The following is a 26,220-nucleotide window of genomic DNA, read 5'->3' as shown; positions in this document are numbered from 1 at the left end:
TGGTTCCCCCCCGCGCACCACTATCCAACCATGATTTTCACGCGCGGTGTCTCCCTGACGAATTTCGTCATTGCCAGTTCGGCCCTGGCCTTCCAGGTCTTTGTTCTCTACCCGTGGCACGAACGGCTAGACGAGGAATTTCGACGCCTGAAGCAGGAGCACATCAACATTCTTCACCAGGGCGAAGAGGTCCGACTCGGCGAACTGAAAGGAATCAACGAACAACTCAAGAAACTAGGCCACGGCCAGAAATAATGACTTGACATCTGACAACACAACAAGAAGGGGAGCCATGCAATGTGAATTTTTTTTATTTTTACAAAATACACCCGGGAGTTTTGGGGGAACTTGCAGCATTAGAGCGGAGTTTTACTTGACGATTTCTATGTGTGTTATGTGGCCGCGATGCGGGGGGTCCATCATCGTCACCATGGTGGTTTTCCCTTTTCTTCTTCTTTCTTTTTCTTCCGGCTACTTAGAATCTATACACATAGACACTCCTAGACGGCAGACCAGCAGACAGGCAGAAAAGGCAACAACAGACAGGGGGACTATTTTGCTCTACAAGAACGAGAACAAGTAGAATAGAAATCCAGCGGGAAGGGAAAGAGGGAAGGGAAAGAGTTTTCTTCCTCTTCCTCTTGTTCTTCCTTTTTCTGATAACTGAGATCTGATAACTGAGAATTGAGAACCGTGCTGTCCTCACCAAGAAAAAAAATATCTCTTTTTTCCTTTCTTTCTTCCAACCAACCATCCAGCACAGATGATACGACATGACATAACTTGACATGAACATGGGTGAAAGGGAATTCTCGGTGCAAAGAGAACCGGGAGCGAGGTCGGATCGATTCAGCTCAGCTCAGCCAGGGTGCGAGAGTGCGAGCGAGGTTGACTCGACTCGACTTTCGATGTGCAATGTGCCATGTGCGTGTGCGTGTGCCACCCTCTACCAGTATCGGATTTACCGAGCATGTGCCTCGGCGTTGCGCGATATAGACGGGGGAGGAGACGGGAACGGAGATGGACATGGACATGGTCCTTGGTCATTCCTTGGTCATTCCTTGGGTTCACTGGGTTTCTTCAAGGGCGCCTTGCGGTGACAATGTACAAGTAAGTGACAGGGATGTAGATAATATTGTATTATGTATCTGTACCGATAACTCGGGGTGAGTACGGAGTACTCGTAGATAAGATAAGCGCCCCCTCTGTTCATGTACCCTGCCCTACCTTGCCCTACCTTGCCCTGCCACCCTGTCCATGTATGTACATATCTATGTATGTACCTATGTACTCGGTACTTGGCATGTAGTTAGGTAGCGGGTACATACTCGGTAGTTACATATGTAGGCGATAGGTAGCGTGGTAGTGTGGTTGTGTGGGTGGTGCGTGGGTAGGTAGCTGGCAGGGCTGGGTAGTCAGGCAGCCCCGCACTGATTCTCCGAATCGAGGCCCTCCCTCCCATCTTAATCTTATCATGCACATCTGTCCCTCGTGCACATACAGTGACATGCTCGACTCTCCTGTCCACCTACCTACCGTAGTTAAGATTACGTAGGTACAGTGTACGGGTATCTGATCAACTGTGAAGACTCTGCATTTGTGTCAAAGACATTACGTTACATGTACAAGTTTCGACGGAGCGGGGAGCGGGGAGCGTGGAACGAGTAACAAGATAAAAAGCATCCCACTCAGTCAACCCATTTCTATCGCGTGCAGACTAGGTAGGACAAACCCCCAATTGGGAATGCTCGGGGGAAGCCATGGAATACAGAGTGAGCAAGGACAAAGAATGCATAAACAAAGACGTACACATGCACATGCACATGCCTCTCTCGAGGATAGTATTCGAGAGCTTTTCTGTGCCAATGCGCTCGAGAAGACCCCGGCATATTGTCTAGGAGTCGGATCTTGTCCACCCTCAAATATGGTATCAATCCCTGATTCAATATGTCCAGCACATATTCCCTCTCTCCCTGTGCATATATCTCCAAACAGCTACAATGCCGGATCCACATTCATCAAATCATCACTCATGATATGCAGCACCTGCGTAAACGTCCGTAACCTCCTCCCACTGATCCCGTCCATCAGGTTTGCAAAGTCCAACAATACCCTCCTGGCACCCTCGTAGCCACCACTGTGTGCTACCCCACCTAGAGACAAGGCGCCGCCATATTTGACAAACTGATACACCAAACTGAAATGTTCGTCCTCGCGGTTCGTGGTGAGATTTCGTTCGGCCGTTGCAGGGTCCAGGCTTTCGTCTTTGAACCCCATATCACCCAGCTCAGCCCAGTCGGGTTCTGCGTCCATAAGCTCAACGGGCGCTGTGCCCTGTCGACCCGAGCTCGGGTTGACCATGAAGAGATAGAGACCGAGGACGAGTGCCGACGCGAAGAGCGCTGTTACGCTATGGATGGTCACATTGTCGCTGACCCGGCGTTCAGACATGAGTTTGAAGTTCTGCGCTGCGTGAACACAGGCTCTGCGCGCCGCCTGAGTTTGGCTCCATTGCGAGATATTCTCCAATGCGCCCGTCGCAGGAGCAGCTCCTTGTCGACCGGCCGCCAACTCAAACATGCGAAAGTCCGCCAAGAGCATGACACAGAGACTGTGCCAGAGGACAACGCAATTCGTGTCGTCAACTTGCGAAAGCGGGCCTGCCGTGTGTGTAGCCGCGAGGACTGCCGGTACGAGTGTGCTGGCGCGTGCATCACCTGCATAGACATGCCAGGGGATGTATGACCCAATGGTCAACTGATCCGGCGGCATGAGCCGTTGATAAGCTTCCAGAACTTGGATCTGCAGTAATGCAAGTAGTGAAGATCGCCCCAGATATCCTAGCTTGGCAATTGGTGCCATATCATGCTTATGGAGGTCCTCAATCCTGAATGTTGGCGCACTTTGGCTCTTTCCGCTGCGCAACAGAGATTGCCATTGGGTGGCGGACTGAGCCTGGAAGAGCGCTTCGTCGCAGGGCGCCACAACACACACGGATTCCGATCTCACAATCGGCGCCTTTGACAACAAGTTCGCGAACCACGAATCACACAGCAGCAGTCCCAGAATCAGACGCTTCGCCGACTCTATTCGGCTCCACGCTTTCCAACGATCGTCTGATTCCGACATTTCGGACAGCAGAGCATCCAAAGACTGCCCATCACCGGCCGCGAACAATCCGTTCTGTTGAACCATAGCCAACAGGCTGACATAAAGCATCTGGCTCTGGTTGACGCAATCTTTATCCCCAGTGATAACAGAGAGATTCAACGTCAGCAGACCTGTCGCAAACAGGACCATTTGCTGCGTCGGTGTTGCGGAACATCCTGCACAGGCTGATAAATCATTACAAACGCGTTGTAAAAAGCTGGGGAACATCTTCGACACAAATCTGGTAGCGCCGGTAGTTCCCAGAATACTCAAACCAATAAGACATATGGCGAATAGCATGGGGGCAGGGGTAGTGCGAACGGAAAACGTCGCAACGTGAATAAATGGGACAGTGGGATGAAATCGGCGGAAAAAAAGGCCTAACGCAATATCGAGGATTTCGGCAGGAGGGAATTCTTCGTTCGTTGGTTGTGAAGAGAGAGCTGGATCCACAACTGCTTGCAGTTTGGGAGAGTGGTATGTCGACGGGGCAGGAGTGCGAAAGGTATCTCTGAGTCGAACTCGACATTCAGTGTCGAGACCCCAGTTTGACGCGGTCCGAAAATCATCTGCAATAGGCGACTCTGAGAAGAGATTGTCCATTGGTGATGTAGCGACTTCTCTCCAGAGAACTGGCATGATACGATGCACGCGGCCTGGACGCGGGTTCCAACACCGCTGGACTCTAGAGAAGCGTTCCCGTGGGACCTTGGCGATATTTTTCGTCCTGTCCACAGGGTCGTAAGGCTTACCGTTGACCAAATCTTTTGAGTCCTGGTATGGCTGCTGAGGGTCAGGGATGCCATACGTTTGCAGGAAGTCGGGAGATTGATCCAAGTCACCCAGCGAAGGAAACAACCACATCTGGAAAGGATCGTGAAAGTTGCTGGTGCTGGAATTGTCCGGTTGAGGAAGCCAGTCAATGCGGCTGTCCGAATATTGGTTGGGCACGATCTCGGATCTGGGAGTCTGTCCAGGATTATGAGGGCTGGTCGCCGAAGTTTCAAAGGCCGACACTTCGCCGCTGTTCTGCGATGGAGAATGTTTCTGACCGTGCGAGGAACTGGACGTCTTGTTGTTCACGGTGGCGATGGGGGAAGGCATCGTCCATGCCGACCCAGGGAGCTGGATGTTAAGAGCATTTCCGGGATTCGACGAGGAATCGAGAAAAGGGTTAGAGACATCTATCGAAGATTGTCTGGGAGGTTGAGAGGGATCATTCCCCGTCTGAGAGAGATAGTTGCTGGGGGAGAGAATCTGCATCAAAGGGATACCCGTATGGGGTCCGCTGGCGAGAGTGCCAGGAGAGTTGAGGTTGAATTCATCCTGAGAAGGCTGAGGTGGGACGCCTTCTGAGATGGTGTTCCTCCGTGATGAAGCATTGGCAGGAGCTGATTTGTCGTTCTTTTGGGCGTGGCATTTCATATGCCGGAACAAGACATCGCTAGACCATGGTTAGCACGACGTCCAACCACAAATAGGAGCTTGAAGGGAGCACGAACCTGCGAGAGAAAGCCTTGTCACAGATAGTACATGGATAGGGACGTTCCCGCGTATCTAGAAATGCATGAGTAAAAGGCTAGCGCGGGGTAGGCGGGATTTGACATACGAGAGCGCTCATGGCGCTTGAAGTGTTCAGTCTTTGTGAAACGACGACCACATACGGTACACTGTCGCAAGACCATGATTTGGGCAAATGTGGAGGGGGACCTGGAGCGAGGATGTGGGAGAGGTGTTGAATTGGGAAAAGAATGTGGGAGCGGTGGAGGGAAGGAAGGTAATTGAGGTTGAGACTCTGTAATGGTTGAGCAGACGACTAGTCAAAATAGCCTGGAGATCTGGGAGCGTTCGTCCTTCAAGCCCAGGGTCTAGTTTTGAGCACTCTACTTGTCAGAAGCCCAGACAGAGAGGGCGTCAGAGGGAGACCGAGTGAGGAGCGAGGAGGGGCGAGATGGGTGGAGGAGAGGCAGAGCAGACTCCTGTGACTGCTGATTTGTGTGTGGAAGCCCCGACAGAAAGAAAAGGTGGAGGGAGGCTCCAAGGATGAGAACGAACCCAGCGAATTGGGAGTTGCCAAAACGAAGAAGAAGATGGTGAGTGGATGAGCGTTCCAAGGACCATTCCAAGGAATTTTTTCTGGGGTTTCAAGCGCAGTTTGTCGGGTCCGGATAATCTCAACTACCGCGTCGCAGGACGCAGCGAGCCAGTTCACAGACTAGGCATAGGCGCAGGCATTTTTCATCGAGTCCTTTGCTCAATCCTCACTCCTTTTACTGTACAATATACGCTCATCAATTAGGGAAAAAGGAGGAGTGTCAAACAACAATAATACAAGGGAGCTTGGAAACGGTCAGCTGCCCCCAACCTCCCCCGGTGCCGACAGCCACGTTTCTAGCGAGATGGTGTTTCCCCCGTCCATAAGATTTCTCCCTCCACTCCTCCACAAACCCCAGTAACACAGTGGATCTGTTCGGTAACAGAAGAATCCCCGGAAGCTGGACGAGAAGAGAATAAGGCACGCCAGGGCTGCCCTCTTTGGAGTTCGCCCCGGCCACTAAGCTGATTTTGACTGGGGGGCAATAATGGGGCTTTTCCAGGCTTTGGAATTTACGGAGTAGGCACTGCAAGCCCTACGAGCACGAGATATCCTTTGGGGCCGCTGGATTTTTTGAGACCCTCGACCAGGACGACATCTGCACTTCGGGAACGTGTAGGTACAAAGTATGGCAGTAAAATGCACGATTTGAAAAAAAAAAAAAAAAGGTACTATGATCTTCAGCAAGACCATTCCGTGATTGAGTAGCCTGCCTTTTTTGTAAGCAAGCTGCGTTCCGCACCAGCAATGATGATGAAGACTTGGGTGCTTCGCCTAGGGCGGCTGCATTCGAAAAGTAGCCAGCTCCCTCCCCTGCTTGTTCATCCATTTGCCTGCAGTGTGTTTCTTTTTCATTTCATCATGTTCTTGTCCCCCTTTCAAGACAATAAGGAAAAGCACTCAAACAGTTCTCCATAACGCCTACGCTTCGACGACGCGCCAATTTGGATTCTCTTCAAAGAGGAGTGGATTTTGAAAGGAATGAAACCGTGGCTCCACATTCGCCAATGCGTCTCACGACATGGCTTCCTCCAATCATGCCAGTACTGTTGTTGGTACAGGTGTCAAAGACGGTCTGCGCTGCGGCTGCGATCTCCAGATAGGAGACCACACATCTTCCAGGTATCCATTCCTCATTGAATGATAGGTGCATGATGCAGCTGTTGAAGGCCTGTACGTTTCCAGATCAGCATTGCTCTCTCTTTTTGCATCTTTGAGGAGACTTGGACGGTGACAGAAAGAAATGACCGACAAAGGACGAAGAGCATACAAGGACTTACCCCAATCGTGATTCCGTTGCCCTTAGCTGTGTTTGACAGTGGAACAACGTCGGCACCGCGATCAGTCACATCAGCCAAAACCTCCATGCAGTCGGTGGCGTTGACATCCTTGTGGTCATTGCACACAGCGCTATCGGACTGCGATGCCAGAGTTTTGAACTGCGACGCAAACCATATGTCCTTGTAGGCATTTGTCAGCCCCAAGCCACGGGGCAGACGAACGCCTGGCTTGTTGAAGGGGCTTTCTTGATATTTGTCCTCCAAAGGCTCGAGAGTGTCGCAGTTGAGGTAGACAAACACTGCAACGCCACGAACAACACGCGTGAACCAGTAAAACCGATCTGTGACTGTCACGGCCTGACTACAGCAAGCATTGCCTACTGTTCTCGTCGATTTGCACTCTGCCGCCGGGTTGTTGTACTTGTCCAGTTGGCCTTCGGTGTAGGTCCCACAGGTGTCACGCATGATGGGAATGAAGGTGAAATATCCACATTCATTGTGCTTGAGGTCCTTGGAATATTTGAAGCTCTCACTCTGGCCAGCCTTTTCATTGTAGCCACCAGCAACGCTAAACACACTCACGTCAGTCTTCACCATTTGGGATTACGAAGTCGGTACTAACCCAGCAGTGAAGGGTCCGGTCTTGTAATTGCCATTCAGCTTGAACTTCCAGTTGCTGCCAACATGTCTATTTTCGGTCAAGGTGCAAGAGGTTCCTGTTTTGTCCCCAACATCACAGATTATATCATCAGCTTATGAATCTCACTCGGAAAGGATGAAGTGCGAGACCATGGACTTACCGCCAGTGCACATGGGCATGACATGATAGGGTACCTCTTGGCCATAGCGGAACTCGGTCCTCATTTCGCAGAAGCTGGCGCAGTCAACCACGTTGAATGACCCTGGGTCGTCCTGACAATCACCGCTGCCCGGCTTGAGCCGAAATCGAGGTGGGCAGACGTCGGTGCCATACTCGTGGTACAACACTGGCATCGCATCGGTCCAGGTGCAAATGTTTGCTGCGCGAGCCGAGACCTTCGCAAACACCGGAGAGGAAAGGACGAGGAAGGAGACGGACAGAGCCAGAACGAATTTGGCAGACATTGTGAAGGTGTGAAAGCGCATTGTCACAGTGTCAGCGCACAATGAAGGGCTGAATGAATGAACAAAAGGTCGAGATTGAGGGAAACGAGACAGAGAGGAGAGAGAAAGATGACGGAGGAAGGACTGTTGGTATTGGTCGAAGCAGACCTTCTTGGAGTTGTAGAGCTTTCAAGATGGGATGGATGAAGAGGTTTCTCATTCCTCTGTGGAAACACGACCTTTTCACTGATATATTTTCACTGTATAGCCAAGAGCAACACCAAAACATCACAGTCGGCACTAGTCCTGGGGTCCGTAGTGACATCCAAATAGAAGAGGAAGTATAGCCGGGGAGTGTTCGACAAAGATGCCTTGTATAGAATGGCACATGGTGACAAGAAAGAAATAACTGGAGGTCAGGTGCCGACAGGTGAATTTGACCGTCGCAATGTCACGGAAACTGCAAGCTTGTTTTGGACCGCATGAGTTTCGTTGTCTCTCCCTCCACAAAACCACCTTCGTTCGTTTTCCTATTGTTGGCTCTTAATGTGATTCTCCCACAACATGAGTCTTGCGATGCATCTGGGCTAGCCAGGTCTTGCTGGTAGCGATGCGGATCTTCTTGCCAAAGAACATGAACACCAGGAGCATGAGGTTGTTAGCCATCAGGACGCCGCAGAAGACGCCGGCAATGATAGTGACGTAGCCGCTCTCGAGGATCCAGTCGAGGATCTTGAAGCCAAAGCCGAATGAGATGGCCTGTTTGCCCAGGTTCATGGCAATGAGCATCTCGGACAGATTGACCGTGTAGCTGTCAACCGCGTAGGCAAGGGTGAAAGTGAAGTAGAAGTACGCCGACCAGTTGCACATGGCCACACCCGCAAAGTAGCCGATCCAATGCAGATTATCCTGCGCCGTGTACCCATACACGATCAGGCCGGCCGGCCCAATCAGCATGGCAGGCAGGAGAACACCCAGACGCATTTCAGCTTCGCGGATCCCATTGTTCTTCTTGGTCAGATACGCAGCCAATCGGTCGGATGACGTGGTGAAGGGGATGGCGAGGATGTATCCCAGGGCATTGCCAACGGCGATCAAGCCGGAATTAGTCTATAGTTCAAGTATGTCAGTTTTCATTTTGACCCTTTCCGAGGCGATAACAGGGGTTGTCGCATGCTTACCTGACTCCAATTGTAAGGGGGGGCAACAATCTTAGCAGGGAAAGTGTAGTTGAATGCCAAAGCCCCCAGACCAATGTAGATACCATATGTCGAAACCACCCAGAACACAGATGGAACGGCGAAATATGTGAAAGACCGGGCGGCAGTCATGAAGAACGAGACATCACGGTCGTACACGCCCCACAGCTTGAGCGTAGAAACAAATGACTTCCTGTCCGGCGCAGGGCTTGAAACCTCGTGCAAGTCGGCCCCAACACCTTTCTCGATCGGAGAAGCCTCAACGGCCGCTCCGAGGATCCTCTTCATCTCCTCACGCTTGTACCAGGTTTCTTCGACAAAGAAGAAAGCCAGGATGAACAGAGCGCACGCGAAGGCGAACTCGACGTAGAAGAATAGCCGCCACGAGTAGCCTCCCGCAAGCATGTAGCCAGCATATAAAGGTCCAGTGGCACCCAGGCAGAGGCAAACGGTGTAGTAGCCCAACCTTTGGCCACGTTCGTGAAGGAAGAAAATGTCATTGACAAGCTGCACGGGCAGAGCTTCACATACTCCAGAACCAAACGCATGAATGATGCGACATGCCATTAGAGTGCCATATGAGTCGCATTGAGAGCAGCCGATCAGGCCAACAGCAAACTGAGAAGTCAGTGTTAGCGGATGATTGAGCTCTGGGTACAGACATCCCAAGCAGGATGAGCGGACTTACAAAGATAATGGAAACGAGCATGACAGGGCGTCGGCCAAATTTGAGATAGGCGGGGACCAGGAGCAAGGACCCAAAGCCATAGGCCAGGTTGGGGTAGGAGATCAGGTTTGAAGCCTTATTGGGGTCAATCCCAAACGATTCCGCATAGATGCCAATGTAGACCGAAGGACCGAGCAAGGACGAGTTCCCCAAGAAAGAATACGCTGCGCAGATGCACAGAATCATTGTCTTCTTGAAGTTGCCCCATTGTAGCGGGTCGTTGGGATCGTCTGCTGGCACGGGAAACAGAGCTTGACCGTAACCGGTATCATCGCCCTCTAAACACGAAGTATTAGCATCTTGTAGACTTGGCTTTTTAAAGCTTTGAGCCACTTGGCTTGGACTCGAGCTGTAGGTAGCTAATGCAGCGAAAGTACCTTGAGCTTGCAAATTCACAGTTCCCGGAATGGCCTCTTCGTGAGCATGGCTAGCCAACACAACAGGATGTCAGTAAGTATTGAGAATCCACCAGACAAACATCAGGCGATCTTGCGTGACTCACCTGTGCTTCAAATGGGCTGGATGGTGGCCGTGCTCATGTTCTCCCGTCATGATGGGGCGATATCTGTAGAGTGTCCGGCTCAGGAGATCAAGGGCGAAGAGTTTGGACTTGGCCACAGAATGGAACTGAGAGAGAGGAACGTGGTTGAAGATGAAGCGAAGGCCATGTGGCAGAGCAGGAACATTGATCGTCTTTTCATAATAAATGAAGCACAGACCTTTCCCATTCGGCCATATTTTTTTTTCTGGGGCCATCCAAAGTCTAGGTTTAGGCCTCAACTAGCCGTTACCTCCCACTCTTCTGCTTGCCAACTATCCCCCTTCCAACGAAGGGTCCCTCTCCTCCGCCGTTTGTACCTATCAAGCATGTTCGACGAAGGAAGCGGTGGGGCGATGAGGCGGGGTCTCCACCCTCTTTAGCAAGCAGAGGATGTACTTGGAATGGGGCTCTCGTCACCGGAAATACGCCAGTCTTGGGAGTTCCAATAGTGAGTGTGCGGTATTGGGATGGATAAGGGGCGATAGTTGACTGGGGAAGCTTGCACCTGGGTGGTTTCTCCGCCGAAGAGCGGGTTCCCGGCAGATACTAAAGAGGCGCTAGGTGACGGCGTCATGATGTGGCCCATGAACAAATCAACAAGTCTGGAAATGGTCAGTGGTGGAAGAGAATTCTGGGATCTACCAGCAACGTGGGATTCGACTGGATTGTCGTTGCAAGCCGCCTTTGTCGGTCTGAACTCGTCCGAGTAGTTGTGCTGGTTGTGGTGATTGTACCAATTGCCACCTTGGCCATGGGTTGTTGATTTAGACCCGCGTCCAGACCGCATTCTTAATGATCCGGCAAAGCCCTTGGTGCCCATGCCCATGAGCTCTATGGCCTACTAAGCAGAGCTAGCGTCGATGTGATGGATGCTGAAGTAGAAGATCCGAAGGAGCGTAAAAAACCTGACTTGTCATAGGGAACGAACAATCACCACATTTACCCGGTGCCCAAATGCTGGCAAGTGGCTGGGCAATTCTCGGTATAGCAGAAGCCTGCGTTCACGGGGTTTCGCTGGATTCTATTCCGATCGTCCTAATGCCACATGATTCCCTTTTCCATCTCCCACTTCCTCCAACAATCGACTTAGAGACGTCTGGGGAGCTCCACACGGATTCAGGCAATGCCATATACTTGTGGGTACATCTTGCTTGAAATTGTAGACTGATATGCAGAAGATACATTCGCATACACAAAGCCACCTCAGTATATTTTGCACCTCGCCGCTCACATGAACCAGTTTAAAAAGATCTATGGCAGCTCTGGCTGTTGCAAAGTTCGATGATTGCGACCCAAAAATCACAGTCGACTCTGTGTGCCCGACTCACGCCGAATACCTGGTGTCAAGTTAGCATTCCAGAGCAAACTCAGATTGTCTCGATGAAGAGAGAGAAAGGCTCACACTCGCCTTTCCAAGCCTCCTCGGCCTTTGCCTCAGCATCCCAACTCCACAGGAATTTCTGCATCTCCGGATCCCCCCATTTATCGTCGTTGGAGCCGCCCGAAGACAAGACCTTGAACTTCTGATCACGAGCTTCCTGCTCGGGACCATCGGGCAGATGAAGAGCGGCTCTGGTCGCCAAGCAGGTTTGTTGGATGTGCTCGGCTCGGGCTTTTTGAGCCTTTTCGTATGCTCGAAGCGCAGCAGGGATTTCGTCCTTGGATGATATCGACGAGAGGACCACTCCTAGCGAGGCTGCGTCTTCCACAGCTTGCGCCGCACCCTGAGCCACGTATGGTCTGCCAACAAGATCAGAATCACTTCAGGCAGACGGGGACTCAAAAACAAGGGGCAGTACATACAACATGGGATGGCACGCATCGCCCAACAGGGCAACCGAATCTCGGACCCATCGTAAAAGAGGCATGTGCATGCACAATTTCCACTCCAGAACGTCGCCCTCGGGGACAAGATCCAACATCTTAATCAGCATTGGATCCCAGCCTTCGTATTCCGAGAGCAGGTTCTTCTTTGATGTGACGGTTGTCCAGCTCTCGTCAACCCGCCCGCGATCAGGGTGAGCAAGTGCCACGTTGCTGGCTTGGTGGTTAGCATGTACTTCTGCCATATCAAGAGAATGCTACTTTGCTAAGTCATCCAAAGGTCTTCGGACGAGAGACACTTACTAGATCTCATGGTTGCGCACAGGATAGGCAATGATGTGTCTTCCTGGTCCGACCCACCGAATTGCCTTCTTCTCTTCGATATACGGCAACAGATCCGGGTGTTTGCTCAGAATGTCTTTGGTCAGGACGACCCTGAAGACGGCGTCTCCGGTCGGTATTGCCACGTCTTTGTCGTCTCCCAGGAGCTTCGCACGGACCATGGACTTGATACCGTCGGCCGCGAGCACCACGTCTCCATGAATCGTCGACCCGTCGTTGAGCTCCACCGCGGCCGGACTGAACTGGACGTTCTCGACTTTTATGTTGGTCTGCAGCTTCACATTGGGCAGGGCCATTGCTTTCTCCAGCAGAGCCATTTGCAGGTCAGCGCGATGCACAACAAACTGCTCGCCATGGGCTTGGTTGATCGGGACGCTGCCCAGGAGAGATCCTCCCTGCCACCGCAGGATGTGGATGGCCCTCAGCGCGACACCCGTTCGTCGAACCTGGGCGCCTACGCCCCACCGATCCAGGAGCCGGAGCATGTTGGGTGCACACTGGATCCCGGCTCCGACCTCCTGGATCTCGGGGGCAAATTCGACAATGTGGACATTGTGGCCTCGTTTCCCAAGAGCCAATGCAGCAGCCAGACCTCCGATGCCCGCCCTGTGGTTGTCAACAGGTGTCAGTTTGTATTTCGTTGGGATTCGGTCCTCCATTGGACCTTTGAATCGTCAATTTACCCTATTATTATCACCTTCAAGGGAATACTGGCTCGAGCATATTGCTTCTCCCTGTTCACTTCTGAAGATACCCCCATCTGTGCTTTGTCGTCGGTCACGGAGCTTGGAGATGGTTGGATATACAATGTGCCAGACACAGACCCTGGCTCCAGCACTATACCACAGCGATTGTGCTTGGGATATGGTTGGATGGATGGACAGCAGTTAAGAAAGACTAGAATGCGTTCCCTCTCGCTTATCGGCGTAACTCACGCTCTGGGCCTGTGAACGGTGGATGTACGTGTGTGAATATATGTAAACCGTCCAAGCAACAATCGAGAATCAACAAAAAGGCATCGATGCGAATACCACCCGTCCGCTCAGTTTAAAGAAACCCGCGAGAAAATGGCATTTCCGATTCAACGAGGCTTTGTACGGTTAGGAGGGCGATCTGCCCGCTGCCCGCGGTTCGCCCACTTTGCTCACTCCCTCTCTCCCTCTCTCCATCTCTCCATCTCTCCATACCTTACGCGTGGGGCTCATTCTAGACCCGGCAGATCCAAAGCTGACCCCACGACAACAACAACATCATCATCATTATCATACTCGTAGGACTGGCAAACTGGCAGTTCTGGGTATGTGGGTAGTGGGCAACAGATGTCTGTCTGTCTGTCTGTCTATTCTTCCTCTTTTTTTTGTACCCCTTCAGCCTTTGCGACTCCCAAGCGGTGAAAAGTCCCCACTTGCACAAGTCATGCCAGAACCCTGTGATCATGGATATACGTATTTGTCACTTGTACTTTGTATTCCATCGACTGAGAAAATGGAGTGTAAGCAGCGGTGACAACAACCTCTGTCTAGTTCCTACGTACCTACTTACTTACTACTCATGGCACAACTTATGCGTAGGAAAAGGTATACACGCTCATCTCGCAATATGCGTGGACCGTAAAAGTGTGTTTTTCCACCATTAAAAGCTCGAATTTGCAATTCACAGATTAAAACTGCTATGTAGGTAGATAGGCGAGGAGGTAGGTAGTTAGGTAAGTAGGTAGGTTGTGTGATAGAGAGGCCTGATCCCCAAAAAAACCAGCAACACAAACTTCGCAAACATGTTTCCCATTCCCATTCCCATCCCGTTCGTGTCCCTCGTTTCCAATGCCATGAGAATCCCTCAAATGCAACAGACCAAGAAAAATCAGAAAAAAAAGGGCAAGGAGAGAGGCAGATTGCGAAAGGTGATAATACACAAGGAAAAAAATAGGACCGTGGAACCAAAAAACATCCAGCTACCTTTGGAGGAGGCAACATACCACATGTTCTGAACCCCGGAACTCATCAACACCGAGCGCAACCGCCTCCTTCTGTCCCTCCCCCAACAAAAGAGCTGATACGAAGGCATGATCAATAAAAGAGGTAGAGAAAGGACGATGAGAACCCCCTTAGAAAAAAGAATAGCCCACAGGTGCTCGCAATCCACCTTTTCAAGTGCATCCGACATCCCTTCCATACGCTTCACTGTGCAACCTCCCAACATGAATTGCTCAGCGATCCAAAAACCTCCGATGATTTCTCTTATGCCTGCCACGCTATGCAACACCTCCCCGATGCGTTTCATAAGTCAAAACCCTAAGAACAAGATATCTGACTGTATCGGCCATTGTCCTGTGCTGTCCTGTGATCCAGGTGGCGACCAATTGAACTGAGTATACAATTCTCAGAAATAAGTCGGATCCTGTCCAACTGATGATGCATGTTGCAAAGGAGAAGACCCACTCGTCCATTAACAATCTCCTTTTCTTTTTTTTGGTTGTGTTGTTGTGTTTTATGGCGTCTTTAAATCTCAAAATCAATCCGAGTCCCGGACCTACTGGAATCCTTGTGTCCACTGTCCACCGCCCTGACCCTGATTCTGAGGTCCAGGCCATCCTTGTCCATGTTGAGGATTGGGCTGCATAAACTGGTTTTGTCCGCCCATGGGATAAATGCCTCTCTGGCCAATCCCAAGAGCGCCATATCCTGCAGCTGCATTCATCGCCTGCAGTCCTGCTCCAGGTCCGTAGAGCTGCTGTCCTCCGATTCCACCAGAACTCCCTTGATGATGGAGCAATGGCATCTGTGGTGGCTGCATTTGTTGCGGATGTGGTGATGGACTAGCGTGTTGTCCCCCGGGTAATGGCGAAGGGATTTGTCCTTGGGCTAAGCTGGGCGAGAATTGAGGCGTAGTCATGCGATGGACAGCTGGAGATTGGTGAGGCTGCGGTGGAGGAGCTCCCCAGTTCTGTTGTTGCTGTTGCTGCTGCTGCTGCGACTGTGATTGTGGCGGCTGCGGCGGTTGCTGCTGTTGCTGTGAGTTGATTCCATGAGGGAAACCTCCACTCCCAAAGGGTAAAGCTTGTGGTTGGGAGCCCGGCTGCGAGATAGTAAGACTTGAAGATCTTTGATAACCTGAGTGTTGAGGAGTGTATTGAGATGATTCCCGCGAGAAAGGTTGTTGCAGATTTGGTTGACGGACTGGCGACTGAATAGGAGGTTGTTGGTGGGGAAATGAAGGTGGGTTCATCGAGGATGGTAGAGGTTGAGAAGGATGAGACATTGCATTAGGCTGGGTGGAAGGAACATCGCTCGTGTTGAATCGGGGAGACGAAAAAGGATGAGTCGTGGGAACAACTTCAGCAGCTTCCGCAGGAGGTGTCGATACAGGCGGTTCATGCGGTCTGCGCCAGTAGTCTTCGACAAGCCCGCGCCTATATCGATTTTGTTGATTGATGGTCTTGCTGTACTCGGCCGCATGACTGGCTTGACTGGCCAATTCCGCATCCGAGGTTGATCGCGTCAGATCTTGGTATGGCGGACCTGTGATTTCATGCCTCGGTCGCACGATATCCTTGTACCGAGACTCGTAGGCAGGGTCGAATGAAGCCAGTTGCGCCATGGTTGATGCGATCCCTGAATGAAGCGCTGGCGGTTGCACGGCACCATAGCCGGGGCCATTACTGTAAACAATGTCACCATAGGCCGCAGCGGCGGTCGCGCGAGCATTGAGCTGGTCCTGGGCTGCGGCCTCCCTAGCTCTCGCAGCTCCAGGTCGCTTCTCGCCAGCAGCATCCTGTTCAGTAAATCCTTGCTTGATAGCTTTGGCTTCCCAGTAATCGTCTCGAACTCTTCGACCGTCTTTAATGACGCGACTGCCGAATTGTCGAAACATTGAACGCGCGGTCACAACGGCGATCTGGCGCGACCTGTACGAATAAGGCAGGATTTCGCGGTTGACAAGCTCTTCCTTCTCCTTGACACTGGCAATGATCTTGAAGAGGGACCGGTTTTTGTTGAAAAGGAGATATGAGTCTCGATACTGAAGCTGGCGCGCGCATTCGGTTGCCAACATAAACAGCTTTTGTCCTCTCCCGGGAAGGGTAAATGTCCTGATCTTGTACTCCCGCCCCCCTTGCAGGTAGCCCAAATGGTCCACCTTTTTCTCGCCTGCATCGTCAAATTCGCGCGGCACGTATTCGTCTCCTTCAGGTTGCAGCACGTCGCTGGTATGGTCCCTAACCGTAGGCAGCGCCTTGATGGTCGACTTGGGAAGGGTTCGCGGTGGTGATGCTTGCACTGGTGTGGAGGCTGGAGGTTGTGGCCCGCCTTGATGTCTGGGTGTCTGGGTCAGCTCTGGTGAGGTCTGACTGGCGGGCGTTGGTAGAGCATCGGCATTTCCAGTATAGTCTCCAGACGTTCGAGGTGTTTTCGATGGTCGACCACGTTTGCGCGGGCCTAGTGATCGTGGTGTCAGTGAAATCCGACGCGTCAAACAGCGGCGTCGGGACTTACCATCATCATCGCCTGGATGATATTCACCATATTGTTCGGGAGATCTGCTTCGTTTGATGCCGCGCGGGCCCGAGTCGGCCGATGACTGTATCAATCCACCTGTTACACATGGGCAGTCAGCAAAGGCAACGCGGCGGAGAATGTCAATCGAATGAGAACCCGACGAAGTCCGCGATGCGCCATGCAAATGTCCAAGGGTCAAGTCCTCGACCAAGACATACACATGGAGGTGTTCCCAGTGATCAGGTTGAGGAAACCAATAGAAAAGGACGTACCACTAGCGTTCAAAGCTGCAGGATCGATGGTTCCTGCACCATCGCTCATGTCGCCGATACCATTCAGAGCATTTGTAGGATGGCGAGTAGGTGGATAGATGGACATTTCAGCGCCGCGGCGATGAAATGGTGGTGTTGGAGGGAATAGTGGTGGTGGTGATGATGCGCAGGCTCTGCACCCGCATCAGCACGCCAGGAGCTGCCAGGCAGCACAGAGCTGGGTGACCCAAACTTCGAGATTTAGGAAGGGTGCCTGCGTCTGATGAGCGCCTCAGCTCCCCGCCTCTTCAGTAATGTGCGACAACGGGAATATTGAAGTGCAACGAGGATGGCGATGGCGACAAACAGAAAGCCCGGCGCGGAAAACAAGGCGTGCACAGGTGCAGAGCACGGTTGCAGGCGTGCAGGCGTGCAGCAAAAGTAAAGTTAGCGAGGATGACGAGGGTTATGCTGGAACCAGAGGCCGCGGCGGGAGGTAGATTGGTGGAGGTGGACGGCAAAGGATGCAGCTCGAGCTGGGGGGAGTATTTAGTGTGGCAGTAGTGGCTCTTTGTGCCAAAAAAGACGCGCAGTTGGTCGGCTGGTTACGCCAGTCGGTCAGCCAGTGGTAAGTGTTTCTTTTGATCTGTGAGGTGCGTGTCGCAAGGTGCGGAAGTACAAGAGAAGAGCGGGAGATGGCGCTCGGAGCTTGCAGATGCAAGTCAAGAAATGGGATGTTCCTCTTTTTTTTCTTTTCTGTCGCCTCTTCGCACTTGACCTGACGCTGACTGGTCCCTCGTTTCCCTCCGTTTGCCTAGGCAAAGCCCGTCAGTCGAAAGAGGTGGTCCCTCGACCCAAAACGGGACAGTGTGCTCGTAAAATGACGATGGTTTGCCGAGGGGATTCGAGTTTGGCGGCTTAGGGACGCGCAGGCCGATTATTTAGTGGTGGCGATAAACTCAGTGATGACACGTTAGAACCCGAGCCCAAGCGGAGTGATTGGAAGGGCAGGGTTTGATGACGGTTGGATGGAATTGAAATCTGGGGAATGCGCGATGAGACTGAGAGATGATGATGATGGGATAAAAATGGAAGTGGGCGAGAACGCGAGATGACGGCTGATTGCTGATGGTGGTAACTGTAGTGTAGAGTTGTGGTTCTGGGACTTGCGACTTGGAACTTGGGACGGTGCGGGCTTGAAATTTAGAGGGAGGAACTGGGCACTTTGGAGAATGACCGATTAGACATCTCGCCAGGCAGGAATTGGTGCCAAAGTGTCTAAGCTTAAGGCGGGCGTGCGCTGCGGGCGGGTGCTCTAGGCAAAGAGGTTTAGCGTATCTCGGTATCCCTTGTACCCCTAGGGTGCCTAGGACAGGCTAGGTGGATCTCAATTGAACTACTACGATACACAGTTGCGCTTTCTGGGAGGTCTCTTCTTGTGAGAAATTTCCGCAGTACTGCCGGATAGCGAGGTAAGCGATTAGGTTGGGAGACTGCGAGCTGAAATCAAACAACGGGTGACTTTTCGAGAACGAGACGGATCCGATTCTCGATGATTGAGGGATTGTTTTTTTGATGGTTCTGGACTTGGATGAGATTGGATAGTACGGAGTAGAGCCTCGCAGCAAAGATGTGCGGGAGATGTGCGGCCAAAGAACGCGCCAGATGGCGAAAGAGGTGGGAAGGACGAGGGAAGTGTATGTAGGTGAGGGAGGGTGGCGGGGAGAGCGAGAGGGTGTGGTGAGTGGGAAGCAAATAAGCCAATACCGCAGCAGCACCCAGTGAGCGGCAGAGAAAACACGAGGTCTGAATCGGTCGGTGGTTGAGTTCGGGAACTGGTGGGGATTAGAGTCTGTCAGGGAGTCAGAGGGACAAGCTGATGGTATCAACCAAATAATGTATGTCCAAGTACGAGTAATGCAGCGCAGCTTAGCACCTCTTCAAAGGGATTCTTGGGCTACCAAAGTGCGGGCGCGTGGGTATCCAGACGAGCATGCAGATGCTTTCATGCAGCAGCGGCCATGGCAGCCTACGATTGATTGCAAGCAAAGAGCGAGATACAGTTTAGGGCGGTACATGCGACCAGGGGGTGGTTCTTTAACTAAACTAGAACTTTTTGGGGGAGGGGAGGGAGTTCAGAATAGCAGTCGAAGGGGGGAGAAGATGCCGGGTAGTGGGCAGAGAAAACAGGGGGGTAGGGAACAGGGGGGTTCATTTCACCCATTGATCCACCCACTTGTACCCTAGGTATGTATGAATGAGTGCGACGTCAACTTCTGCAGACTGGGCAGTCGCTTTTCTGTTATAGGATAGCGACAGAGATACTGTCAAAGCCAGTATCTACTCGTAAGGACCTACCTGATTAATACTCGCGCACGGGAATTTTTGTGCAAATTCCAGCAGTCTGAGTACAAGGTGGAGGGCTAAACCACTCGTTGGGTGTGTCTTTTACTCGGTACTGATGACCAACCGGGCACTCGTTCTGGGAACTGACTCGGGTGCAGCGGCCACCAGCAACCAGCAACAAGGCCCAGCGAGCGGTACGAAAGGCTTCCGGCGAGGACCCGGGGTCCACTCAGTCAGGCAAGTCAGGTGGGCGCTGTGGGCGCTGCGGGCGTCATGGGCGCTATGATCTCTGGTCTCTCTGGCGGATTCCTTCAATTGACTCAAACTAGGCTCCCATTATTGGGGTGTCTTTCATCATTCATCGACGCTCCCACAAAACTCAATCGCAATTCACAGTATTTTGAAAGTCTGGTCTCTTGTCCTTCAGACCGGAACGAAAAACAAAGCGTGAGCATAACGCGAGCTAGAATCTAATTGCTCATGCTCATCGCATCATGGCCCTCCCGTCCGCATCCCACCATTCAGCTTGCGACGCCCTGTTCTCCTTCCGGCATCTCAGGTCATCTGCCCCTCCCAGAACCACACGTCCATCCCCCTGTCTCGTGGCGGAAATGTCTATCCATGGCTCCCTTTTTCTTCGGTCACAGAGACCAACTAGCACCACTTGGCTTTGCCCGTCCATTCATCATACGGCCCTGGACGAACCCGGGAAGCGCTGAGCCCATCGCTAGGCTAACCCTTCTCTCCATGTTTGATCCCCTTCGATTCCCAAAGAGCGCAAAGCTTCAGCAAGCCCGACTCGGGCTTTTCTTGGTTTCTGGTCGCAAATCGATCGCATCGGCGAGTGACCTTTGAACCATCTGTCAGCTGATACCATTGGCCAATCGCTACAACATTCCCATGACCATCCTTGAGCCACTCAGCTCCTCGATTCCGCACCCACTCCCATGTCTGCCTCTCCACACGCCCCTCTTCTTCATGTAACGCCTCCACGCGAACTTCCCTGGCAGATGAGAAGCACCTAAGCCACCAAGCACATTTTATGTACGAGTACTCATAGCGACGACGGAAGAGTCACCCAGTCACCCAGTCACCCAGCGCTGGATAAGCCCCACAAGCGGCTGGTCCACGGGTAGCCGTGCTCGTTCAGGAATCTGCTGCTCATGCTGACTGGCTCATGCTCCTCGGCCCAGGCAGTATACTTTGCACAAGGTCTGATATTTCAGTCCCTCTGGCACTGAGAAAGATGCTCATACTCGTACTTTCAACAGATGGAGCATCCTAAGAGCAAGATGGCGTATCCGTGAGATTTGTGCTTACTCGGGCATGTACAAGTATTGCACCTCGCCGTCGAGACTTGGAGGATGTAGTCTGGGTTTTGTTCGTACTTATAGTCCTGGCCATGCAGGCTCTCTGATCTCAAGTATAGGTACCGTCGTGTTCCCTGGCCTCTTCCTCGCAACCTAGACTAGACTGGATTCTCTCGGCCTCTCTGTCGCTTCACCATGACGAGCCATGCTCACCACCAAAGGCCGCTTGCTCCGAGAGAGGCCCAGAATTTGTCATATCTGAGACGACTGTCATGGTGCTTCAAAGGCCAGCTGAACTCTGACAGAACCATCAAAGCGGACGGTGGCCCGAGCGTGGTGGCGTTCTCGAATTGCATCAGCTCCAGGCCTGCCGTTGTTATTGGATCCCTCGCACCTGACTTTACATACATCTGACTTGTGGGCACCTGGACCATCGGGAGATGCGACTCGATAGCAGAAGTATCTACTTCCCAATAGGGTTAACAAAGAAATTAGGCCAGGGAAAGTTGCCTATCACACTTTGCAAGCTTCCTGACTCGACCTATTGCGGGAAAACGAAGAGATGCCAGAAGTAATATGCCTGGCGAAGACGGCAGAGGCTTTCGATAAGCCAGGAATGGATCCTTCGCACGAGGCACACTGCCTTCTCGGGCCTCTTATCCCGATGCCTGTAGGTAACCCAGAAAAAGACGAAGGGGAAACAGGGATGTGGTCCAGAAAGACTAAGCAGGCAATGTCTGTTTTCCGTAGTTGTATATCTGAGTTAAAAGCGGAAACATGTTTGAGACACTTCCTCCATGTGATAGTAGTGATCATTGCGGCAGGGAATTTTAGAGGATCCTGAGCATGAAGGTGAAATGTTAGCTCACGACTTACTCGCGCCAAAGTGCCTCGGATAATCTCTTTCGCCAGGTATCGAGTATTATTGCTTCCCTCTCATTCCGGCGTAGGGATTATGGGCTCTCTGGCTTGTCCGAAGGCGTACGACTCCCACGAGGATCTTCATATAATTTGTTGGCCAAAATAGACATCGGGACGGGTTGCTGAGACAGCAAAGAGGTTCCATCCCGGTGGTCGTGGAGCGTGCTCCAGACAGTGGTCAACTGGAGTTGGAAATCTGGTTCGATCTCAGAAACACCACAGTAATGAGAAGGGGTGGTTCTTGGTCGTGCTGACTCTGTCTTCACAAGTATCGAGTACGTCTGTGATGCACCTGTCAGTGCTAAGCGATTGGTTTTGAAAGTCGTGCAACTGGGTCTCGCCGAGCCACCTGCAATTGCTGATCTCGCAAGCCTAGTTAGTGGCCTTGGTGGGCTCCAAGTCACCCAAGATCAACGGTGTCCGGGGACGTTTTTCGGCCCGCTCCAAGCTTGCACATGCGTCTGGTCTTGATCATAGTGGTGTGGCCTTCAACAGGCCCTCGTACAACAAGCGAGTCCGATCGCCGCAATGCATTGTTCTCAGTGTCTCCATCCTCATCCCTAACCCTGGCTTGCCGTGGAGGAAATTCGGTAAAGGCGGTTTTAATCTGCAGGCCCATGTTTGAGGCAGGCATAACGGATGTCAAGTCTGTCCTCTCGTTGTAGTTAGGGACCATGCCTCATCACAATCATGACACAAGGACCTGTTGTTCAGATTGGATATGAAGACGGCGCTGGCCGAGACCCATTTAGTTGCAAGTACGGGGGGCACCAGGCTGGGTAGGTGTGACCCCCAGCTCCGCCCTCTCGTGGTGGTGTCGAAGGGCCTCATCGGCGTTGTGATGCCGCGGAAGAGACGATGCGAGCCGCACTTGCAGCAGCCACCTGGCTTGCTAGTCCTCCGACTGACGTGCATTTGGCCATGCAAGATCGCCCCTCCCCCCCTCAAAGGCTGTGTGCCCATCTGCTGTCCAACGTCTTGTAGTTGGCGAGCGAGTTGGCTGCTCCATCAACCTCATCCTTTCCTATTGCCACGCCCTGAATATTTGCCCCTGTGTCACTTTCCAACCTCGCCTCCTATCTCTGTGCATCACACCGTGGGTTTGGTACCCTTATCATTGACAATATCAGATCTTTCTGTCTCGACAGCTATTGGCTCAAGGGTAGGCCGGTCCCAGCTTTGAGGTTCGTGGTACCGAAAGGAAGCAAGGATCGCTTGCGCGTCGTGAAGCATGGAGGACAATGATGTGGAGGAATGGTAACAGGAGTTGTGGGCAGCACCCGAGTCCGTTTGTTGGGTCTTGCGGTGTGTTTCATGTGTTTGATCAGATTCATGATCACCACATAGTGAAGGGTGTTTCAGTGATTGGCACTTGCCTGACACCGAGAAATTGGTGGTCCAATCCATAGATGCAACTGAAAAACAAGAATCTACAGTGCGAGAATTGTGAAACAAGTCATGCCAGAAAGAGCCCTACCAGTCTACGAGCCTGCGCGATTTTGCACCCTGGATCAACCTCAGCTCTCAAAATTCCTCTCCAAGTTGGTGCTGTCAATCTTTGCAGCTATTTAGTGTCAGTAAGCCTTCGGTACTGGGCTTAGTCGCTGCAAATGGATGCCTCCCGATCTATACCAGTGGTCCTTTTTGGGTCTTCAAGACATCCTCTTGTCGATGACGGACCCATGGTGTATCTCAGCTCTTTCGCGTCATAATGACAAATTCCTCCTGTGACCGTGTTCACATCCATGTACATCTTGCCCTCATGTGCGACAAAGTCGCAAAGTCCCGTTATTCATTAACGCCAACTCACACCGCCAATTGCTCTGTTTGTTGATACAATCCGTCCAGTCATGCTCCCAGCACCAGTCATGAAACTCAGTGCGTCAGTGAGAGCAAGTAGTCGTTCGACGCTTATCAACCCAGAAGACCCTGAGGTTGGAGTAAACGTGCAGACAAAGTTCCATCGAGGGATCTGCTATCTTCTGGGTTGAACGCTGCAACTCCAAATTGCGCCGCGGAGTCCTTAGTGAGTCCTGCGGCTGCAAGCCACTCAGCAAGAGCAGTATCATCACTGTTGCAAGCGACAATCAAGTCCGAATGAGCGTCGACCATGATTTTTGGCTCCAATTGACGTATGCTGATCAGCATTTGAATCGTCTGCGCAAAAGTCTCACCTTTATCTGCATAGTATGCCGGTTTTTGGTCGAGGGGCCAGTGAACCTCTTGACTTCGCCAATCCCATCGTCGATACAACCAGCACATACGCTCCACACAATTGAGGAGGATGAATGCAATCAAGAATGTCTCGAAGTTGTTGCTCTTGTGGCGAGACAAGACCCGCTGTTCGAAGTGGTTCATGGTACCCCTGCACACGATGCTGGCACGCTTCTCGATTGCCGCCTGAAGTTGGAGAGTTAACACGCGATAAGAAACATCCATCTTTGTCTCACTGATCAAGGTTCGCCCATCGTCGAGCCCGGTATCTGTCGCAAACAAAGGTTTTAACTTATCATCGGTGAGCAGTAGCGTAGCCGTCCACAACTCGACGACATCTGAGACGAGATTATCATGCTTATCAACGATCACACCGCTCTGTTGCCGTTCTTTGATAGTTTGAGCCATCTGTAGACTCGCCCTCATTACAGGGGAGTGCTCTTGCTCCACGACTTGAGGAACGATTACCTGAAGATATCGTTCGACCTTCGGGAGAAGGTTGTCCGTGTCAAGATCCGCGACGATAATATCTTCATTGTTCGAAGGGGATTGAGTGCCAGGAGTGGCTAGCGATGTATCTGGTACGTGTTCGCTTTGAAGGCCTTTCATGACGATCTTTTGGTCCGGAAAGTGGAAACCTTCAATTCTCCCCGAATATGGCGAAAAGGAAGCTCGCGTCTTCAGGGTATTGACATCATGATAAGCGAGAACCCCATGTAGCCCAAGAAAGTAGAGTGGGAAAGCTTCACTGAGCCTCGTGCGTATACATGAATGCTTCCATAGGCGAGGGCTTTCAACAGCAGCACATGTCTGACACGGTGTCTCCTGAGAGCACGTCTTCTTGAGCATGCGGCACCTCATGCACGCGCCAACCTTTCGAAGCTCGCGCACTTCCTTACGACGATCGGGTGCAAATCTACCTCGGACCTTGGCCTTTGGCGTTTGCGAGTGGTGTAGATCTCCAGTGTTGGAGAGCTGTGCTTGTCGTCTATTCGGATTTATTGCAATTGGTCTGAGATTTTGGCTCGTAGATTCCTCATTTTGTGGAGGGAGACCATCTGCTGCCCTTGGAGGAGAAATGGACGCCATATCTGGCGCATAGAGAGGCTGTGTCGAAGTGGGAAGAGTCAATTGCCCCATCGGTTGTGTCCCAAGCATTGCTGGCCAGGGATATGAGGGTCGACCTTGGGAAGGAAAACCATTGTCCTGAAGCTCCCCGAGAAGGGCGGAATGGACATCATCTGACATATCTAAATCGCTGCCCATAACAGAGCCGTTGGCGATTGTCGCGTTGGCGGTGGCCGCAATTGTTGAGAGGTCCTGAGAATGAGTACTCGCAAGAGGGAGACCAGCCAGACCACCTTGGGAAGGTGGAGGGAGATTACCCATATAGTGGTAGAGTGGAGGGAGGTTTTCAGGTGTACTAGTAGGAAAGGCTGAACAGAGCAGATTAGTGACCGTGTCTGCAGAACATGAATAGGCAAAATCAAGCCAAACATACCATTGTCGTGAGCACCCGTGTTGTCATCATGTAAGAGAGAATGAGAAAAGGAGTCTGTCTGAAGTTGGGGATCAAGCGATGCATCCTCATGTGGCTGAGAGGTTTGGTCGTGATGCCCAGCTGGATCGTCAGACATGGAACCTGCATTTCGTCGAGCATTACCACCGACGCGACGAGAAGCCTCAGCGAGGACATTCAAGCCGTCAAAATTTTGTCTGTGTTGACCAAAGGGCAACCTGACATTGTCATCGTTCGCGTCTTCTTCCGCTGCTCTTTCATCTTTCCCGTTTGCCTCCGGATTGAATGTAGGGTCGATGTAAGGATGGACATCTGGAAGGGATAGGTCGTGTAGACGCAAGATGATCTTGGTACGCTCTGCGTTAGATATGGCTGGACATTTTTTGGTCAGATGGGTGACCATAGCCTCGCTACGGCCTCGCGAAAAGTGCTCTCCACATCGTCTGCAGGTCTGCTCATAACGATTCGAAGCGTCGCCGATCTTGGGACCACGTTCAAAGAACTCGGCCATCAGCGGGTTAGGGCGTCGTCCCATGACTGAGGATTCTGCCAGTCCTTGCCTAAATATAGTCAGTGCGCTACACTTGAAAGACTTTGCGTGGGTTTCAATGTTAACTTACAAGACTAATCGAGGAATCAGTGTCTCCCCACCGTCGAGAAGGCGAGTTGGACGTGAAGCGAAGAAGGAAGACTGCGAAGAAAAGGTGATATTTAACAGATTTAGATCCAATCCACAGATCGGTTGAAGACATGAGCTTGGATCCGCAGAAGACGCTTGAATCTAACAATGACGATGACAGCGATGAAACTGTTTCGACAATGTTTACAAGGCTGCGTGACAATGACAAAATGTTGGCAGAATTTTGCAATGTTCAAGGCGGTGTTGCAAAAAGCAGGGCGGTGAGATGGTTAGTCGGGGTGTCTA

At 51.8% G+C, this 26,220-nt stretch overlaps 6 protein-coding genes across 6 annotated transcripts; all 6 read right to left on the bottom strand.

The window, feature by feature from the left end:
• Positions 1 to 1,995: 1,995 nt before the first annotated feature.
• On the bottom strand, positions 1,996 to 4,575 carry AYO21_05794 (hypothetical protein; the record flags this gene model as incomplete). The annotated part of the gene is made up of 1 exon (XM_022655761.1): positions 1,996 to 4,575. One exon carries the CDS (start codon positions 4,573 to 4,575, stop codon positions 1,996 to 1,998), a length of 2,580 nt encoding a protein of 859 aa, XP_022511873.1.
• Positions 4,576 to 6,200: 1,625 nt separating this feature from the next.
• Positions 6,201 to 7,629, bottom strand: AYO21_05793 (hypothetical protein; the record flags this gene model as incomplete). Its single annotated transcript, XM_022655760.1, has 4 exons — positions 6,201 to 6,416; positions 6,526 to 7,093; positions 7,148 to 7,241; positions 7,326 to 7,629. The coding sequence occupies 4 exons, from the start codon at positions 7,627 to 7,629 to the stop codon at positions 6,201 to 6,203; spliced, it is 1,182 nt and encodes a 393-aa protein (XP_022511872.1).
• A 522-nt stretch (positions 7,630 to 8,151) lies between these two features.
• AYO21_05792 (hypothetical protein) lies at positions 8,152 to 10,086 on the bottom strand (the record flags this gene model as incomplete). Its single annotated transcript, XM_022655759.1, has 5 exons — positions 8,152 to 8,718; positions 8,790 to 9,425; positions 9,496 to 9,812; positions 9,912 to 9,961; positions 10,037 to 10,086. 5 exons carry the CDS (start codon positions 10,084 to 10,086, stop codon positions 8,152 to 8,154), a joined length of 1,620 nt encoding a protein of 539 aa, XP_022511871.1.
• A 1,288-nt stretch (positions 10,087 to 11,374) lies between these two features.
• AYO21_05791 (hypothetical protein) lies at positions 11,375 to 12,900 on the bottom strand (the record flags this gene model as incomplete). Its single annotated transcript, XM_022655758.1, has 4 exons — positions 11,375 to 11,412; positions 11,478 to 11,815; positions 11,879 to 12,112; positions 12,203 to 12,900. The coding sequence occupies 4 exons, from the start codon at positions 12,898 to 12,900 to the stop codon at positions 11,375 to 11,377; spliced, it is 1,308 nt and encodes a 435-aa protein (XP_022511870.1).
• Positions 12,901 to 14,770: 1,870 nt separating this feature from the next.
• On the bottom strand, positions 14,771 to 17,112 carry AYO21_05790 (hypothetical protein; the record flags this gene model as incomplete). Its single annotated transcript, XM_022655757.1, has 3 exons — positions 14,771 to 16,674; positions 16,732 to 16,830; positions 16,953 to 17,112. 3 exons carry the CDS (start codon positions 17,110 to 17,112, stop codon positions 14,771 to 14,773), a joined length of 2,163 nt encoding a protein of 720 aa, XP_022511869.1.
• A 6,364-nt stretch (positions 17,113 to 23,476) lies between these two features.
• Positions 23,477 to 25,830, bottom strand: AYO21_05789 (hypothetical protein; the record flags this gene model as incomplete). Its single annotated transcript, XM_022655756.1, has 2 exons — positions 23,477 to 25,212; positions 25,278 to 25,830. 2 exons carry the CDS (start codon positions 25,828 to 25,830, stop codon positions 23,477 to 23,479), a joined length of 2,289 nt encoding a protein of 762 aa, XP_022511868.1.
• Positions 25,831 to 26,220: the final 390 nt, after the last annotated feature.

Source organism: Fonsecaea monophora, assembly GCF_001642475.1.
Source record: "Fonsecaea monophora strain CBS 269.37 chromosome Unknown Scaff38, whole genome shotgun sequence".
Lineage (NCBI taxonomy): Eukaryota > Fungi > Ascomycota > Eurotiomycetes > Chaetothyriales > Herpotrichiellaceae > Fonsecaea > Fonsecaea monophora.
The sequence above is the reverse complement of the archived record's forward strand: the minus strand, read 5'-3'. Positions and strand labels throughout refer to the sequence as shown.